This window comes from Chiloscyllium plagiosum, chromosome 5 (genome assembly GCF_004010195.1).
Source record: "Chiloscyllium plagiosum isolate BGI_BamShark_2017 chromosome 5, ASM401019v2, whole genome shotgun sequence".
Lineage (NCBI taxonomy): Eukaryota > Metazoa > Chordata > Chondrichthyes > Orectolobiformes > Hemiscylliidae > Chiloscyllium > Chiloscyllium plagiosum.
The window spans coordinates 65,124,492-65,142,505 of NC_057714.1; the positions used below are offsets into that span (position 1 = coordinate 65,124,492).

At 40.2% G+C, this 18,014-nt stretch overlaps 1 protein-coding gene across 1 annotated transcript in view; it reads left to right on the plus strand.

Moving 5' to 3' along the window:
• Window positions 1-18,014, plus strand: part of kcnh8 (potassium voltage-gated channel, subfamily H (eag-related), member 8) — a 448,052-nt gene that overhangs the window by 271,491 nt on the left and 158,547 nt on the right. The window contains exon 7 of the mRNA XM_043690211.1: window positions 16,796-17,003. Within this exon, the coding sequence (XP_043546146.1) occupies window positions 16,796-17,003 (208 nt within the window). The remainder of the gene's footprint in view (window positions 1-16,795; window positions 17,004-18,014) is intronic.

Here is an 18,014-nt window from a genome sequence, read left to right on the forward strand (position 1 = left end):
CCAACTGAGCCTTCAACTCCTCCTGCAAAATTTGTAGTCACATATTCATTTACTGCAATCACATAATCCTCAATGTTATAAATTACTTCGTCATTGCTACTGCTGATATGCCACAGCATGTCAGCTTCTCAACTGTGTATCAACTGAAGAAGGGTTACACCTGAAACATTGACTTCTCCAGCTCCTGAAGCTGCCTGGCTTGCTGTGAGCATCTGCAGTTTTTTTTGTCTCAACTGTGTGAGCCTGTAAGATAAGTGTTCTCAAAGTTATACCGATACAAATGATCTAACTATCTGTGGGAACAGAGAAGTCATTGCCCAGGTACTAATATGGCTAACAATATATTCAGCACGTGGTGATCAATGTAAGAATGAGTAGTCAACTGTAGAGATTCATGTGTCAATGTTATCAAGCAGGCTAATGTTTCCTTGTCTCCAATAAAATATTAGCTTTCACTTTCTGCCAATGGGAATGACGAGCAGCAGATTGATCATTTGTTCCCTTCACTGTCCAGTGAAAGTACAGTTTCAATTGTATTTCCTAACCCATCTTTAGTGACATACATTTCCATATGTGGTTGAAGTAAAGATTGGCGGAGATGCTACCTGCACCTTTGATGTATTAAACATTGTTTGTTGTTTGTTTGGTCATTCTCCCAATGCTCATCTTTGCACAGTAGGGCCTCTAATAGTAGGTAAAAACAATGACTGCAGATACTGGAAACCAGATTCTGGATTAGTGGTGCTGGAAAAACACAGCAGTTCAGGCAGCATCCGAGGAGCAGCAAAATCGACGTTTCGGGCAAAAGTCCTTCATCAGGAAGGTAATAGTAGTCAGGCCCCAATGAGCTGACCCAGTCTGGACTGGCATATTTAAAGAAGGGTTGGGCTAAAATTTTGGCATAATAGATCAGGATCAGAGTGAATAATGTTGTAATCTCAAAAAACCTGAAAGGGTTAATTGACATGACACAATAAGCTCTGCACATTAGGATATAAAGGGCTGTTTTTAAAAGGATCTAAGAGCCTTCAGTCTCTCTGCCTGCATTCCTGATGAAGGGCTTTTGCCCGAAACGTCGATTTTACTGCTCCTCGGATGCTGCCTGAACTGCTGTGCTTTTCCAGCACCACGCTAATCTAGACTCTGGTTTCCAGCATCTGCAGTCATTGTTTTTACCTACCTTAAAAGGATCTAACCATGGTGTTAATTGCTGCAGCTGTTCAGTTGTGCCTAAGTTGTGTACTGGAATGTTTCAGTGGCGATATTGTGTACTTAACCATAAGCTTTTTACATACCTAAGATCTTTAAGTTCACTTTCAATTCTAAGACTTGGACCAATTACAATCAGATTTGGAATTGAGAAATCTGATCAAAATGAACTTCCAGTTCAGACCAGTTACAAACTACTTTGGATATGAGTTTGTGTATAGAAACTTTGCAAAATGAATTAAGGTTATTGGAATTATGTAAATATGATACTTAACAAACAGCAGTGGTAATTAATTGCATTCACTGTGGACACCAGTCCTCAAACTCTGGTTAAATGTGATGTTGCTGTCTTGAGTGAAGTCTGTCTTCATTCTTCCCTTCTTTCTGTAAGCTTGTTCCATGAAGCATCTTAATTTTACACTTTTCTGATATCATACTAACGTAATTAGATTTATGTTAGACCATAGTTGAATTAGATTTACATTAATCAAGCTAGCATGACATAGTTTGACAAGCTTTTTGCCTGTTGTCTACATTTCAGCCTGCTTGACCACATTATCACAAGGCTGTCCAGACAATATTCAGCACTCAAGGTTTGCTGGCTGGATTAACAATTCGAATTTCATCCCTTGTACAAACTAGCTAACATCCAACTGAACTTATCCACCATATTTTACAAGTTGTCTTGTACACAAAATTCAATGTTAACAGACATGCTACATTTGTGACAACTAAGTTCTAACAATGTTCAGTGTTCAACAGTCCTATACTGTAATTTGAGAATTGCTCAAAAAAGAGACATTTTGTTGAAGTTTTACATATTGCATGCATCAAGATCGTTTGGATGAATACCAATGTAAGGGCAAAAGCAACACTATACTATATGAGAAGGGAGTGAAGACTCATAGACAAGTACTCTGGTAAAGAGGTTGTCATGCAGAATGCACCAATTAATGATAACTACCAGTTAACTGTCAGGTTTTATTTAAATTCTAAACTAGACAGTTTGTCTCTCATTGGTCAAGGCATTGCCCTGAAAAATGAGCCAATGAATGTGAATTTTGAATAGAAATTGAAATCGAGCCATTACAATTTTCTATCCCTTGAGAATTAATGCAGCCTTGTTAAAAAGGTGAAATATGTCTGAAGAGTAAAACTTGGAGTACTTCATAGATTTTTTTTATTATTATAGAATCCCTACAGTGTGGAAACAGGTCCTTCGGCCCAACAAGTCCACACCGACCCTCCAAAGAGTAACACAGCCAGACCCATTCCCTTACCCTATTATCCTCCATTTACCCCTGACTAATGCACCTAACCGACACAACACTGTGGGCAATTTAGCATGGCCAATTCACCTAATCTGCACATCTTTGGATTGTGGGAGGAAACTGGAGTACCTGGAGGAAACGCACACAGACACAGGGAGAATGTGCAAACTCCAGACAGATGGTTGACCAAGGTTGGAATTAAACCCAGGTCCCTGGCACTGTGAGGCAGCAGTGCTAATCACTTAGCTCCTTTGTGCCCCAGATCAGATTTTTTTGTGATATTTATTTACTACAAGTTCTATATACCTCCTTCCTCAATGTATGCCTTCCTCTTGTGTCCATAAACAACCAAAGCTGATTGTAGAACAACAGGACTTAGTTCAATATAAGACTAGCAGGACTGTTTCAATATAACCAGGAGAGAGTCTTTAAATTCTGGTCCCCAATTTGACTGATATGTTAACAGATGTGCCAGAAAATTTCGTATTTGACAATTAGTGTTTGCTATAAATGGGTGGCACTGTGGCTCAGTGGTTAGGCATGCTGCCTCACAGCATCAGGGACCTAGTTCAGTTCCAGACTCGGGTGACTGTGTGGAGTTTGCACATTCTCCCCATGTCTGCGTGGGTTTCCTCCTTGTGCTCTGGTTTCCTCCCACAACCCAAAGATGTGCAGTTTAGGTGAACTGGCCATGCTAAATTGCCCACAGTGTTCCGGGATGTGTAGGCTCGATGCATTGGTCAGAGGTAAATATAGGTTAATAGAGTAGAGGAATGAATCTGGGTGGATTACTCTTCGGAGGGCCAGTGGGGATTTGTTGAGCCGAAGCGCCTGTTTCCACATTGTAGGGATTCAATGTAGATTCTGTTCTCTGTAACAATCCACCGCACAGAATAATTATCAAAGCGTGGACTGAGTGGATGAGCAGAGTACTGCAAAGTTAGCTGGGCTGCTACTGTGTGATATCAAAAGTGTGGGTTGAATTCCTGCACCAGCTGAGGTTGCTATGAAGGATTCTTCTTGTCAACCTCTAAGGTATGGTGACCCTCAGGTTAAAACTAAAAGTGAGCATCCCTATGGCCCTCTGGTGCTTTAGCAACAGCGCCAGCTTTTCTAGAACTACAGCCACGAAGTAAAGTTGCTGCAATCTGCCATTTACATTATAACTTATACATTCTAAATGTAATTATATCAGCCACATAGAGCAGTTCATGGAGATAGTAATGATTCATTTGGATGAGGTTTGATGTGTACATGAGGGATATTGTGGGGATTGGGATGGAGAAGGGAAGAAGTAATTAGAGTGGGGGGAGGCTTGTGTGTAGTAGTTGAGCTGAGTGGTCTGATTTTCTATGCTGTAGATTTTATATAAGATAATGTGCTACAACTGAAGAACTGTTGCAATAACATTGCACAATGTTTTCACCGTAACACTAGCAAAGTTATTCTCTGCATTTATATAGTGCTTCTTGTGACTTCAGGAAGCCTGAACTCGATTACAGTCGCTGTGAAGTACTTTTGAAATCCCACCATCATTTTATTATAGAAAACACAGCCACTAATTTATGCACTGTAAGTAACATGAAAATACCAGATAATTTGTTTTTATTGGTGCTGTTTGAGGGATAATTATTGGCAAGCACTTTAGCGAGAACTCCCTTGCTATTATTAAACAGAGTTTTGCGGAATCTTCTGCATCTGCATAAAAGCCTTATGGCCTTAAAGAACGTGATTTAACATCTCATCCAAATGACTGCATCTCTGAAAGTGGAGTTCTCTTTCAAAATAGTCTTCTGCTCAATCAGTTTCAGGATTCGGAAAATAACTTTAGCAACTGTACTGCTGACAAGCTATTGTCTTTATATATTAAAAAATTGTTATACTGCAATTACTGTGATTTGTATGAATCAAAAATGAAACAGGAAGAAAATAACAGTCAGTTTTCTATCAGGAATTTAAGCTGGAGAGAGTTCAGAAGAGATTTACCAAGATTTTGCTGGGAATGGAGGGTTTGAGTTATAAGGAGAGATTGGAGAGGCTAGGACTTCTTTCACTGGATCACCTGAGGTTGAGAAGTGACTTTAGTGAGGTTTATAAAATCAGGAGGAGTAACGCAGGAGTCTTTTCCCTAGGGTGGGGGATTTCAAAACCAAGGGGTATATTCTTAAGGTGAGAGGAGAAAGATTTTAAAAAGAGATGAGGGGTAACATTTTTCCTCAGCGTGGTTCATGTGTGGAATAAACTTCCAGGAGACATGGTGGATGCAGTAAAGTTACAATATTTAAAAGACATTTGGATAAGTACATGAATAGGATAGGTTTGGAGAGATATGGGCCAAGTGCATGTAGTTGGGATTAGTTTAGTTTGGGAACTTGTTCGATGTGGACTAGTTGGATTGAAGTGTCTGTGTCTATGCTGTATGACTCTATGACTCTTGTAGCTGCTCATTATTAACTTTATGTCTTATCCAATTAATAGCTTTTTGGTGAGCCAGAAAATGAAGTCAAGAATTTCAGTACAACCTGAACTTTCAGCCTGGTCAGTTGGATCTAATCAAGCTTAGTTCAGAAAGGCTGTCACCTTTGGGTTGTTCTATCACTTCTATGCAGTATTTAAGCTGTACATTCCCTCACGTGCTATCACTCTGTGAGTAAATGTCCATCATGGCAGGGGAAGAGGAGTCTGATGCCAAGGGGTTTGAAGCTGAATGAGAAAGTGTTGAGGTACTACCAGCTTCAGGGGTTACACTGTTGTGTTTTGAGGGCCTGTTGATGTAGGTCATTTAAAGTAATTCAAAATCTTAAATTCAGAGAACTCCAAAAAAAGGAAAGATTGTAATTTATGAATCCTAATTTGAAACAATGTCAATTTCAATTATACTCAGAATCCAAGAATTATACAGTTTACTATGTTCAGGAAAAGTAAATCAAATTATGTGAAAGGTCAACACAACTGTAATTACAAATCATGCTTCTGTTCAGTTATCAGACAGTGTTGTACAGAGTGAAAATCACAAGTGAAGCAATGAAGGTATTTATTTACATACTGGCAAATGTTCTCTCAAATAATTATGAGTGAGGGATTTGCATAAAAAATTATTGTTTGACATAACTTTTGCTAATTGCAGCAACATAGTACATTTGGACATGTTGCTGAAGAAGTATTGCATTAAGGCCAGGATTCCAGGTAGCCACTCTGTTTTAACTGTCACAGTTTTGTGCTGCTTGGTTTCTTGCTGAAGAGGCTAATTGGAAGTAGGATGTATTAGGGTGGGTTGGGGTATTAATGACTTGCAAATGCGTGGCAAAAAGCCACTCACCGCTGAAAGGCAAGATTCAGAAGTCATCCTTTCAAGCTTGAGAAAAAGCATGCAAGTTTTTCTCGACAGTGACAATCGGCTGTGTTTATTCTCACCCCATTTATTCAACCTATTCACCATTATTCTTGCCGAACCAAGGAGAAGAAAGATCTGAACATTATCTTGCCCTTATAAATATTGTTTCAGCCTCAGTTAGAATATAATTGTTAGTTTTCTTTTCATCCAGTAATGTTTGATACTGAGACACTGGTGCAGACATGGACCACAGATTAATTCCCTGTTTAAATCATCTTAATTTCCCAGGAGTCAGAGAGCTGGATTTGCATGCTTCAGAAAAGTAGCAATGCAGGAGTAAGTTAATCTGTCTTTCCGAAGACCTTTTTTTGAAGTATGGAGGAAATATTCTTGTCCGGTGCAGAGATTAATGTGCTGATTGTACAAACAAACCGCTATTTTGAGGCCTGTAAAATAGATAGCTGCATTGATCTGGTATCCAGTATTGTAACTTGCCTCGCTTGCCTATATTTTTTAATCAACTTGTTCAGAGATATTATTACACACTGATGGAACAAGTAGGCTTTGAACCCCAGTTTTTAGATCAGAGTGGTGCTGGAAAAGCACAGCAGGTCAGGCAGTATCCAAGGAGCAGGAAAATCGCATTTCAGGCAAAAGCCCTTCATCAGGAATAGAGGCAGGAAGCCTCCAGGGTGGAGAGATAAGGGGGGGGGGGGGTGTATCTGGGGAGAAGGTAGCAAAGAATACCTTTGAACCCCAGCCTCCCTGGTGTTGTCTGAAAAACTTGACCTTGCTATCTTGACCTGTGATATCATTCATGACAACATGGCTTTCCATCAATGAGTAGATGGAGCAGAAAGAACGTTTGACTGAGATATCTCTGACTCTTCAACCACTTTATAGTTTCCAGCAATGTCTTTAACTGAAGTGCAGCCTCTCTGATGACAACTGATAATACTCAGTTAACAGCTTTCCTTTCTTCCTACGGCTTGCCTTGTCTCCCACTCCCAATTACCAGCAGCTGTATTCACCAATCTTCCTTCTTGCCGAACCAAACACTTGCCACCTTTTCTGAATCCTGGTATGAGCAGGATGATAAGAACAGGAGAAAGCCATTCAGCTCGTTGAGACTGTCCCACCATTCATTATGATGGTGGCTAATCGAACACTTCAATGCTTTTTACAGATCCTAACCCCAATACGCTGTACATCATTGCTAATCGTAAATCTCTTAACCTCGACCTTATTTCCATGAAGTTGCATCTGATTAAAGGCTCAACTCACCTTCATTCATATGCTACTTCCAATTCTCTCCTCCTTCCCTGAGATACCAGACAACACTAATTCCCAATATCTAAATCAGAACAGACACTTGGTGATTGTGGCATGCCAAATGTTTGTCCCAGCCAACATGTAACTGCTCCTTTACAACAAGTCCCTGCATGTTTCATGGCCAGCATCCTCCTTGATCCTTGCCCCACACAAGCATCAACAAACCCCCAGTCTCACTACACCATCCTGCTTCTTCTTAGACCAGCTGAGACAGCACTTCAGGGCTTCTTCACTGTACTTTGGAACTCAAGGCACATGCACAATGTGCATGCTTCTGGCAGGTTGCTTTGCTTGCGTGAACACACACACAACACACACACACACGCACACACACACACACAAACTAGCAGTCTCTATATGCAACAGACAACTTAGTCAGCACACACGCACATGCACCTCAACATTGACTTACTGGCTGCCAGCCTCCATATGGTTCATATGTCGTTCTTAGTGCACAGCTTGTCAATACTCAGATACAGCTTGCTAGCCTTTGTGTCCTTGCATTGCATTTCAGTGCAGAGGATGGGGCAGGCAGGTTGTGACAATGAGGAGCACAGAACTGTCAAGGTGATGGACATGTTGATGGGCATGGTATGTCAACTCATACTGCAGCATATGCCAGCAGTTTATGTAACAAACACACTGTATGTGTTGCAAGTCATCAGCCACACGTGAATGTCAAAGCGAAGTAATCCTTAGCGGGGTCAAAGGGTGAACTGCGGTCAGTCAAGAAGTACTACTTAATTCAGTTAAGGATCTCATTCAGTTCCGGTCCACGAAGTTGGCCTCAGTCAGACAAGCATATTGTCCTATGAGAATCCAGGGATCCATCTTTTTTGTAATTCATTCACTGGATGGAGGTGTCAGCACTTATTGCCCATCCTAATTGCCCAGAGGGAAGTTAAGAGTCAATCACATTGCTGTGGGTCTGGAGTCACTGGTCCTGATGAAGGACTTATGTGCGAAACGACAATTCTCCTGCTCTTCAGATGCTGCGTGACCTGCTGTGCTTTTCCAGCGCCACACTATTGGTCTGGAGTCACAGGTCAGTCAGACCAGATAAGAATGGCAGTTTCCTCCCCTGAGGGACACTTAAACAGATGGGTTTTTACAACATTTGACAATGGTTTTATGGTCATCATTAGACTCTTAATTCCAGATTATTATTGAATTCTAGTGCCACTATCTGCCGTAGCAGGATTAGGAGCCAGGTCCCCAAAAATGGATCTGGGTCTTTGGATTAACGGTCCAGTGATAATACCACTGCACAATCAACTCCCTTTTCTAGCAGGCAGCCTTGCAGGTCAAGTGTAACTAGCCCTGGGATCCTAGGTCAGTCAGTTGGGGAACTGAGGGGCTATCTACCTGGGGATGTGGGAATTGGGGGTTGTGGGGGGAGGAGGTGACATTTCTGAGAAGGCACAAAGGTAGGAATTGAGTACGATGGAAGTGGATGGAAGAGCACATAGTGGTGGCACATGGGCATTAGAGGTGGTGAGATGTCCCCAGCGAGTGAGTGGGAAGTACAGACAGCAGCAAGGGTTTGTGGTTTGAGAAGATAAGTTGAGTGAGAGTCATTGCGTGGACATAATCCACTAATAGTGAGCAACTTACAGTGAGAGGTGCCCCTGTGTGTGTGTGAGGAAGCAGGGAAAAGATGATGGCGCCCTTGCAGAGTACAAAAGACCACTAAACTTCTTCCTACGCTGCTGGGCATCCCACTTCACTTGGGACACAGCACTGTGTATCCAGGTTGGGCCTGGTGGCAGTCAGCTTGAAAAAGATCAGGCCACCTCCCCATTGCTCCATCCACCAAGACAACTTGGTCCCCATCTGCAAAGTGGACACCAAGCTTTCCTTTCCTCCAAGTCATATCCTCAGTGATAACAGTCAAGTACAACAGTGGAAGACGCAGTGCCTGGCTGTACAGGGGTGTACAGCCAGGCATCAAGTATGGTGCCAGAGGCACGAACGCTGGAAGGTCCTGGCAGGAGTGAGCACTTGCACCTCTCCAACCAAGAAAGGAGTCCAAGAGCTTGGTTGCACAATGAGGAGTGCGAGCTTGCACGAGAAAAAGAGTTATACCAAGCCATGACAAACCAGACATCATAAATCTCAATCAACAAAATGCACCGACTGAAAATGTGTCTATTCTATCCTTTGTGTCTATTTTCACAAAAGACAGGGAGAAACAGGCATTGTAGTCGGGGAGTGTGTAATGTTGAATGAGTTGAACATAATGAGTAATCAGCAGAGTCAATGAAGGGAACATATTTTGATATTGTATGCAGGAATTTCAGTGAGGATTTTGCCAGCTTTGATAATGGTAGGCCAGTCAGAAAATAAATAGCTCATGGGATCCAAAATGAAGAAACAGATTGAATCTAAAATTGGTTTGGTAACAGGAGCCAAAGGTTTATAGCCAACTGGTGTTTTTGTAACTGGAATGCTGTTTCTGGTGAGATTCCACAGGGTTCAGTCCTATGTTTCATGCTGTTTGTTGTATATATCAATGACATGAATAAGAAGTCTACAATTTATACAAAAATTGTCCATGTGTTTGATAGTTAGAAAGAGAGATGTAGACTATTTTTAGATATCTATGAACTGGTCAGAAAAGTGGCAAAGGAATTCAGTCCAAAGAAATGTGGAGTAATGCATTTGTGGAGGGCATAATGTGGAGGTGCCGGAGGGCAAACAAGGCAAGGGATTTCACAAGAAATAGGATGTTTTGAGAAGTGTGAAGGAATAGAGGAACCTTGAAGTTTGTGTCCATGGATCCTAATGTAGGTAAGACAGTTAAAGCAGTCATATGGGATATTTTCTTTAATTGCTGATGCACAGTCTGTGTGAACAGGAGGTTATGTTTGAAGTGTATGGAGAGTAATCAGATTTCAGATTGTGAACTTTGTTTAGTTCTGCTCAGCACGTTACTTGAAATGTGTAATTCATATTGGAGTGGATACACAGGTGATTTACAAGGATATTGTTAGGAATGGAGAATCCCAGCTTTGAGGAAATATTAGATAGGCTTTGTAACAGAGGAGGTTGAGAGGTTATTGAGCGCGCTGTAAAATTATAAGAAGCCTAAATAAAGTGCATAAAAAGGACCTAGCCAGAGTTCAATATCGGGACATAGATTTCAAGTTCTGGTTAGAGGAAGTTGAGAGGTAATTTTTCCAGCAGAAGATGGAGGGAGTCTGAAGTTCAGTGTTTGAAATGGGAGTAAGGCAGAAACCTTCTTCACATTTAAACATTTGGATTGGCACTTCAGGTGCCATAACCTGTACAGCTACAAACCAGAGGATGGAAGCTGTGATGTAGGTGAGGTAACTTTTCTTCAGCCATATTGCCGTGTTGAACTGAATGGTCCACTGTGCCATAAAGGTTCTTTGTTTCCTACATTTCTATATTCCATAAAACAAATTTCAGTGTTCAACAATGAGCATAATCTGATTGTAAAATAATATTGTCCTAATTCATACTAACCAGGATCATTGTTTATATACTTTGGCATCTTGTCAAGGTGAAGGGCTGCTGTTTTATGTCAGCCTCCTGCAGTTAGAGCAGCTAAATGTCAAGTATTGTGGGACTTGAATGAATGTGATTGGTGATTTCTCCACTTACCAAATTTGCCTCCAGGATTCTGAATATAAAAGATGTCTTTAGCCTGAATTCAAAGACTTTGGGGTTTTATTCTTTCAATAAATAATTTTTTTTGTCGTAAAAAGGCATCAGTTTTTCATGTTCTCTAGCTGCGTATCTTTTTTTCCAAAGGATAAATCACTTTTTGTCATTCAATGATAGAATCCATTTTGTCACAGCTTTGTACTGGGTGTCAGAATGGATATAAAGTTGTCTTTTCTATGCATTGAATGGTGTTGAAAATGTGGTGCAACAGTAAAAATTACCACTGGTAAAAATGGAGAATGGATGCTTGAAAAAGCCAAAGATGCTGTTTAGAATGTTAAGGCGCTTTAAGAGGAAAGAAAAGTGAGGCTAACGTGATTCACGTCTTTCAAATTTTCGACTCTGTGGGTGAAGTAGATGTAAATTGGCATTGTTACTGCTCCATTGTTCAGCTATGAATAAATGTCCCTTCAGGGTCCCATTCCTAACTGTTTGAAAGATCATAGTTTCAACAATGGTATCTCTTCCTGCCCCATCATGCTAACTTTTCACATCATGAATGGATTTTTAACCTGTAGAAATGGATGGGTATAAGTTCATAGTGAGGTTTTAAAGTCTTACAAAGCAGTTTTCCACCACAAATCCATCCACTTTTTGCCTTGAACTCAAGCCAAAAGATCAGTGAGTAGCTCATCTGTTCCAAGAAGATGAGCTGACACTTTAAATACGAAAGACTCCTTGTTCTTCAGCTTTTGACTTAAACTATAGTTGGTCAAGTTTCATTTGACTTTGAGAAAGACGACAGCATTGTCCAGGCCATGATGCTGGATCAAGGAAGTGAGTGCCTTTACATCAATCTCCCAGATCCAGTGGGATGGCCTGTTTGAGCCCTTGCATTTACCTCACTAACCTACCCCATGAACCATTCAATTCCAACCGCTCGCACTTCCCGATATTTTTTCCTTCCCTCTGGTATTCAATTTCAAACAGATCTCAGCCCCCAATTTCAAAACTGCATGAGCCCTCTGACTCCAGACCCTTGATCTTCATCCATCACCTCTGACCTCAAATCCCAACCTTGACTTCCTTTCTAGAATTCTCTCATTTTCCCTTTGCCTGTCCAGGAACCTTGGATTGGCATTCTGTTTGGGAACCCTCAACTGTGTGTGTAATATACATACATATATATTACACACACACTTACTCACTCACTCACTCATTCTCCTCTCATACTTGCACTGGCTCTCTCTCTCACACACACACATTCATAATCATCTTCTCCAGCCCTATCTCTCTCTCGCAGGGGTTCACTTAGCTCATTTTCCTGGATGGCTGGTTTGTAATGCTGTTTGACACCAACACTATGGGTTCGGCCTCCAAGAATCTCCTGCCTTCTCAACCTCAGATGAGGTGTGGTGGCCCTTAGATTAAATTCTCGACTGGTTATTTCTCTTTAATGAGAGAGCAGCCCTCTGGGACTATGACAACTTTACCTTATCTCCTGCAACTGGATCCAGACAATAGAATCACCCACATTGGCATTCTGGTCTGGCATAAGAATTGTCAAGAAGAAGTTCTGTGATTTTCAGTGCAAGTGGAGTGAAACAATAATGCCTGCTTAGAGAGCTCACATAAGAATCTGAGAAACGAGATTAGGTTCTTATATATGTGCCTTGTAGTCTGTAATAGTTTTTCTATTACCGGTTAATGTGTGACATGGATTGAGTAAAATATGCTGGAAATTGTAGTCACTGGTGAAGGAACAGCACTCCTCCGCTATATAAGTATGCCCACAGATATTGTGCAGGCTATTCAGCAGCAATTTCCAGACTCTAGATTTCTTACCCAGCGCTCTTCTGCTAATGCCTATGTAATTTACACTGTTTAATATCCAAGCTACAGATTCTAAACCAGGAACTATTCATAAATATAAATCAGGAAGTGGAAATAAGTATTTAATCATGTACAGGAAGCAAAATAATGAGCATGAATTTAAAAAAAAATTGATTAAGAGGGAGAGACAAAAGGAACAAAACAAATAATTCAATTCCGAAGGAATAATATTCACACATTGTGCTGAAAATGTAATTTTACAATTAACTAACTGTTGCTGTTTGACAGTTATTATGGCCATTAAAAGACTATTGACATCTGCATGCACTAATCCTACATCTTATACTTTGATTAATGAGCAGGTACACCAATTTATCACATTATTACATTATTTACTTTTTGTAAATAAAAGATTTGGTGAAGTGCATCAGAGGAGCTTTATAAAGCAAATAAAACTGAGCACAAGAGGAGACATTAGGCAAGATAAGCAAAAACTTAGTCAATGAGTTAGTTTATAAGGAACATCCTGAAGAAAGAAAGCAAGGAAGAGATTTACATTCTAGAACATGGACCTATACAAATGAATGGTGAATGAGCAGTTATAAAGTGGCAAAAATTGTGGATGATCCGAGGACCAAGAACAGGTAGAAGTGTACAGATAGCCCAGAGGATTATGGGGATAGAGTAAATTACAAAGGTAAGGAAGAGGAAGGCTATGGAAGGATTTGAAAACAAGGGCAGGAATTTCAAGATCACAATATTGCTTGACCAAATGCCATTTTACATAGAGATGGTAGATGAATGATTCTAAATTGGGGAATGGGCAACAGATTCAGAGAGTAAATGGGCTGCTCTTCCTGTGTTCCAGATCTGACATAGATACTATTTCTCAAATTTATGAAGGCTGGAATGGGGAAGTCTACAATGTGTTAAGATATTTATGTCTAAAGATGGTGAAGACATAAATAAAGCTTTCAGCAAAGGTGAACTGAGAAAAGGAGTTTTCTAAAACTTAGTAAATAGGATCTGGCCATCACTGATAAGGCCAGAATTTATTGCCCACCACTGCTATCTGAAAGGGCAATTAAGAATCAGCCATATTATTGTAAATCTGGAATTATGTGTAGATCAGACCAGGTAAGGATAGCAGATGTATTACCTTAAAAGATATTAGTATGCCAAATGGGTTTTTTTGATAATTGACCAAGAAGTCACTTGGTCCCATTCGACTAGCTTTTTAGTCCAGATTTTTTTATTGCTTTCAAATTTCACCATCTGACAAGATAGGTTTCAAAACTAGGTTCCGAGAACATTAATCTGGAATTATGGATTACTAATCCAGTGACATTGTATTTATGCCATTACCTCCTTTCAATGGAAATAGGCAATCTGACTGATTATGCAAGTGTGAGGTCAGAAGCTCACCTTTGGGCCAAATTTAGTACCAAGATTGGGAACAGGATGACTTAATCTCAGATTTAAAAATCACACAACACCAGGTGATAGTCCAACAGGTTTAATTGGAAGCACACTAGCTTTCGGTGCGACGCTCCTTCATCAGGTGATGAAGTGTCGCTCCGAAAGCTAGTGTGCTTCCAATTAAACCTGTTGGACTATTGCTACTTCCAATTCTCTCCTCCTTCCCTGAGATACCAGACAACACTAATTCCCAATATCTAAATCAGAACAGACACTTGGTGATTGTGGCATGCCAAATGTTTGTCCCAGCCAACATGTAACTGCTCCTTTACAACAAGTCCCTGCATGTTTCATGGCCAGCATCCTCCTTGATCCTTGCTCCACACAAGCATCAACAAACCCCCAGTCTCACTACACTATCCTGCTTCTTCTTAGACCAGCTGAGACAGCACTTCAGGGCTTCTTCACTGTACTTTGGAACTCAAGGCACATGCACAATGTGCATGCTTCTGGCAGGTTGCTTTGCTTGCGTGAACACACACACAACACACACACACACGCACACACACACAAACTAGCAGTCTCTATATGCAACAGACAACTTAGTCAGCACACACGCACATGCACCCCAACACCGGCATCTCCGAATCATAATCTCAGATTGAAAATGATGTCTTCAGTCTTCCCAAAATTTAATTGGTGTTCACTTCTGCTTATCCAGTACTACTGCTGCAATTTCACCCTGTTATATGGAATCAATGATAGATATATCAGCAAAGTACTGTTACAGTGTAGCCTTTAGAGGAGCAGCACAGCTTGGGTCACAACATCAGGATTTTTGTGTTTATTTGCTTCATAATAATGGCGATACTATTGGCCTCAGCATACAATCTAGGCCATCATTAGTTTCTGTGTGGCATACATTTAATGTTTCTCTTTAATGGAATAGATACATTTTACTACTATCCAGATTTCTTTTTGAGATCAAGATGTTTGGTGATTTGGCAGCCGTGCTGTGAGATGATTTCATATTTCCATGACTGTCTCAGTCACAAGCTGCTCCCCAGAAAGCATGGCTCATTTGATAACCTTCAGTATATTGGCAGCTCTGTGCTAGCATGTTGTTATTTCAAGAGCTGCTCCAGTGCATAGACATCTGATTATAGTGCAATTTTGGGTTAGTACCAAATTAACAGAGGGATAGCAGTGCAAGTGAAGTCTACAGCAGACACGTTGAAGTGCTAGAGCAGTACCATCTAACACTGCCTGTGCAAGATCCTACGAATCCACTGGGAAGAAAGACGCACCAACACCAGCGTCCCCGACCCCAGGCCAACATCCCAACATTGATCGGCTATGATGGGGTGGACCTGTCATCCGCATGACCGACACGAGACTCCCCAAGCAGTTGCTCTATTCCCAGCTCTGAAATGGCAGGCCAGCCCCAAGTGGATAGAGGAAGTGCTTCAGTGATACCCTCAAGGCCTCACTGGCATTCTCACCGGCACCTGGGAATCACTGGGCAAGACTGTCCAAGGTGGAGGAGAAGCATTCCGGAAGGCATCGAGCACCTCGAGACTTGCAGTTGAGAAAAAATAGAGGCCGGGGAAAACAGTGCAAGGAGCGCACTGCCATGCCAATGCCCCACCCACCCCTTCCCCTGACCACCTTCTGTCCCAAGTGTAACAGAAGCTGTGAAAGCCACATTGATCTGTACAGCCACCTACGGACTCACCGAGAGTGGAAGAGAATCACCTGCATCTGCAAGGGACCGCCGATGATTGTGGTGCTTCAGGTGTATATAGTCTGGATTTCATCTAGAATACTGCATCTTGGCATAATTGATCAATTTTAATTTGGCAAAGGTATCAGGGGATATGGAACAGAGGAGAGTAAATAGAATCAAAGCACAGATTACCCTTGAGTTAAATAAATAATCGAATAGGCTTGGGGACTGAATGGCCTACTCTTCCTATTGTCCAGGTCTGACATAAACACTATTTGCTGTACTGCTCCAACTGCAAAATACTTATACCTTCCTTGAACATTCTAATACTTTTCATCCATGGCTACTTTATTATTACTATCAGCAAATAGTGAATACATAATGAAATTCTACTGATATAAGTTAACTGGAGTTTTCACTGTTACATAATTCAGCAATATTAAAATAATTAGGGCTAGGCTAAGTGTATCTCATGCAAAAACTTCGAGCAATTAGGCTTCATGCATTTATCAACACTTTAATATTCTTTTGATAATGGAGGATAATCTCAGTAGGTTAGAATTTATTTTATATATAAAAAAAGCAATTATAATGAATATCACCATTAGCATGTAATTACACTTGTGTATCTTTGCTGTACCACTTGCAAATAAACTAAAGATGATTTAAAGGATGTAAAATGTTTTTTTAAATGGCAATATGCTTGTGAAAACTGAAAAGCAGTTAGAAGTTATTGCAACATGAAGAACCTATCTTGAGTACATTGAGTTAGTGAGGGGCTATGCATTTCAAAGAACTATACAATTTTATGGTTTTAGATAACATAATTTAAATACATAATTTATACAATTTAGATGTCTCTGTTCATGATCATTTTCATGTCATGTCTGAGACAAAGCACAATATTCAGCAGTATAGGAAAACATTTCATGTGCTTGCCTCATAAAATATAACATTCACAATGACCCTTTGTACCTGAAATTGAGTTAGCATTTGGAGAAGCAGCAGAACTGACCATAATTTTATTGCATTTATTGGCAGGTCTCAATTGTTCACCTTCTAAAAACAGTGCGTCTCTTACGTTTGTTGCGACTGTTACAAAAACTGGATCGATATTCTCAGCACAGCACAATAGTCCTAACCCTGTTGATGTCCATGTTTGCATTGTTGGCTCATTGGATGGCATGCATCTGGTATGTTATTGGCAAAATTGAAATGGAAGGGAATGATCCACTTACATGGGACATTGGTAAGTCTTCCCATTTCTGCAGCATTTTTATGTGATCATTTAAACCATAATGTAATGCAAATTATTCATGTACTACCTTGTGAAAATATGTATATTTCTGTTTGTATTTTGTTAGAACAGTAAAATTAGTACTTTATAGGTTGAGTCTCATTTGAGAGGAGCACAGATCAGAGATAGGAATACAACACTGAAATGCTAGTTCTCCATCTTAGCTTCTTTTGAGTACAATGTGGAGGTGCCAGTGTTGGACTGGGATGAACAAATTTAAAACTCACAGTACATCAGGTTATAATCAAACAGGTTTATTTGGAAAGGCAAGCTGCCTGACAAAGGAGCAGTGCTCCGAAAGCTTGTACTTCTAAATAAACCTGTTGGATCATAATCTTTTGAGCATGCCACAATACCGAGAATATGAAATCAATTAATTTGTCCAATATTTTATCAGCTGCGAGAAATAAATAAAGTACACTTTAACAGAGTCAATGTAAATATTTTCCTTTAAAGCTAATAGCACTGTTAGTAGTGAATTTTATAAAAGTCAACATTGAATCTACTTTGCTATTATTTATTTTGATTAGATTTTGTAATTTACTGTGCAGGCATTTTCAAGGAGAAATCCTATTTTAACACAGATCCTATAAACAGCATAAGTACAATGGTTAGTGATGTTGATATCTTCTCAGTGGGTTTGGATAACATAAGACAATAAATACTTGAATATAAATAGCATTAACAAGTTGGTTTAGTGCCAGAGGTAAAGAAGCTTCACACGGCTGCTATGCATGCTGATACCCTGTCTCTCTAAGAAGTTTTGTTTGGAGATGTTTCGCAATCAATTGAAAGCTGTAAGCACCAATGAGTGGGAACACATGGCTTTTTAAAGCACTCGATATATTTGCTGTTAATACAGATGTGTCTTGTACATTGTAATAGTTGCTGTGAAATATGAATACTTTGTTTCTCAGAATCAAGGCTTATGCAAGAATTAAAGTTGAATATTGTTCTAGTTAA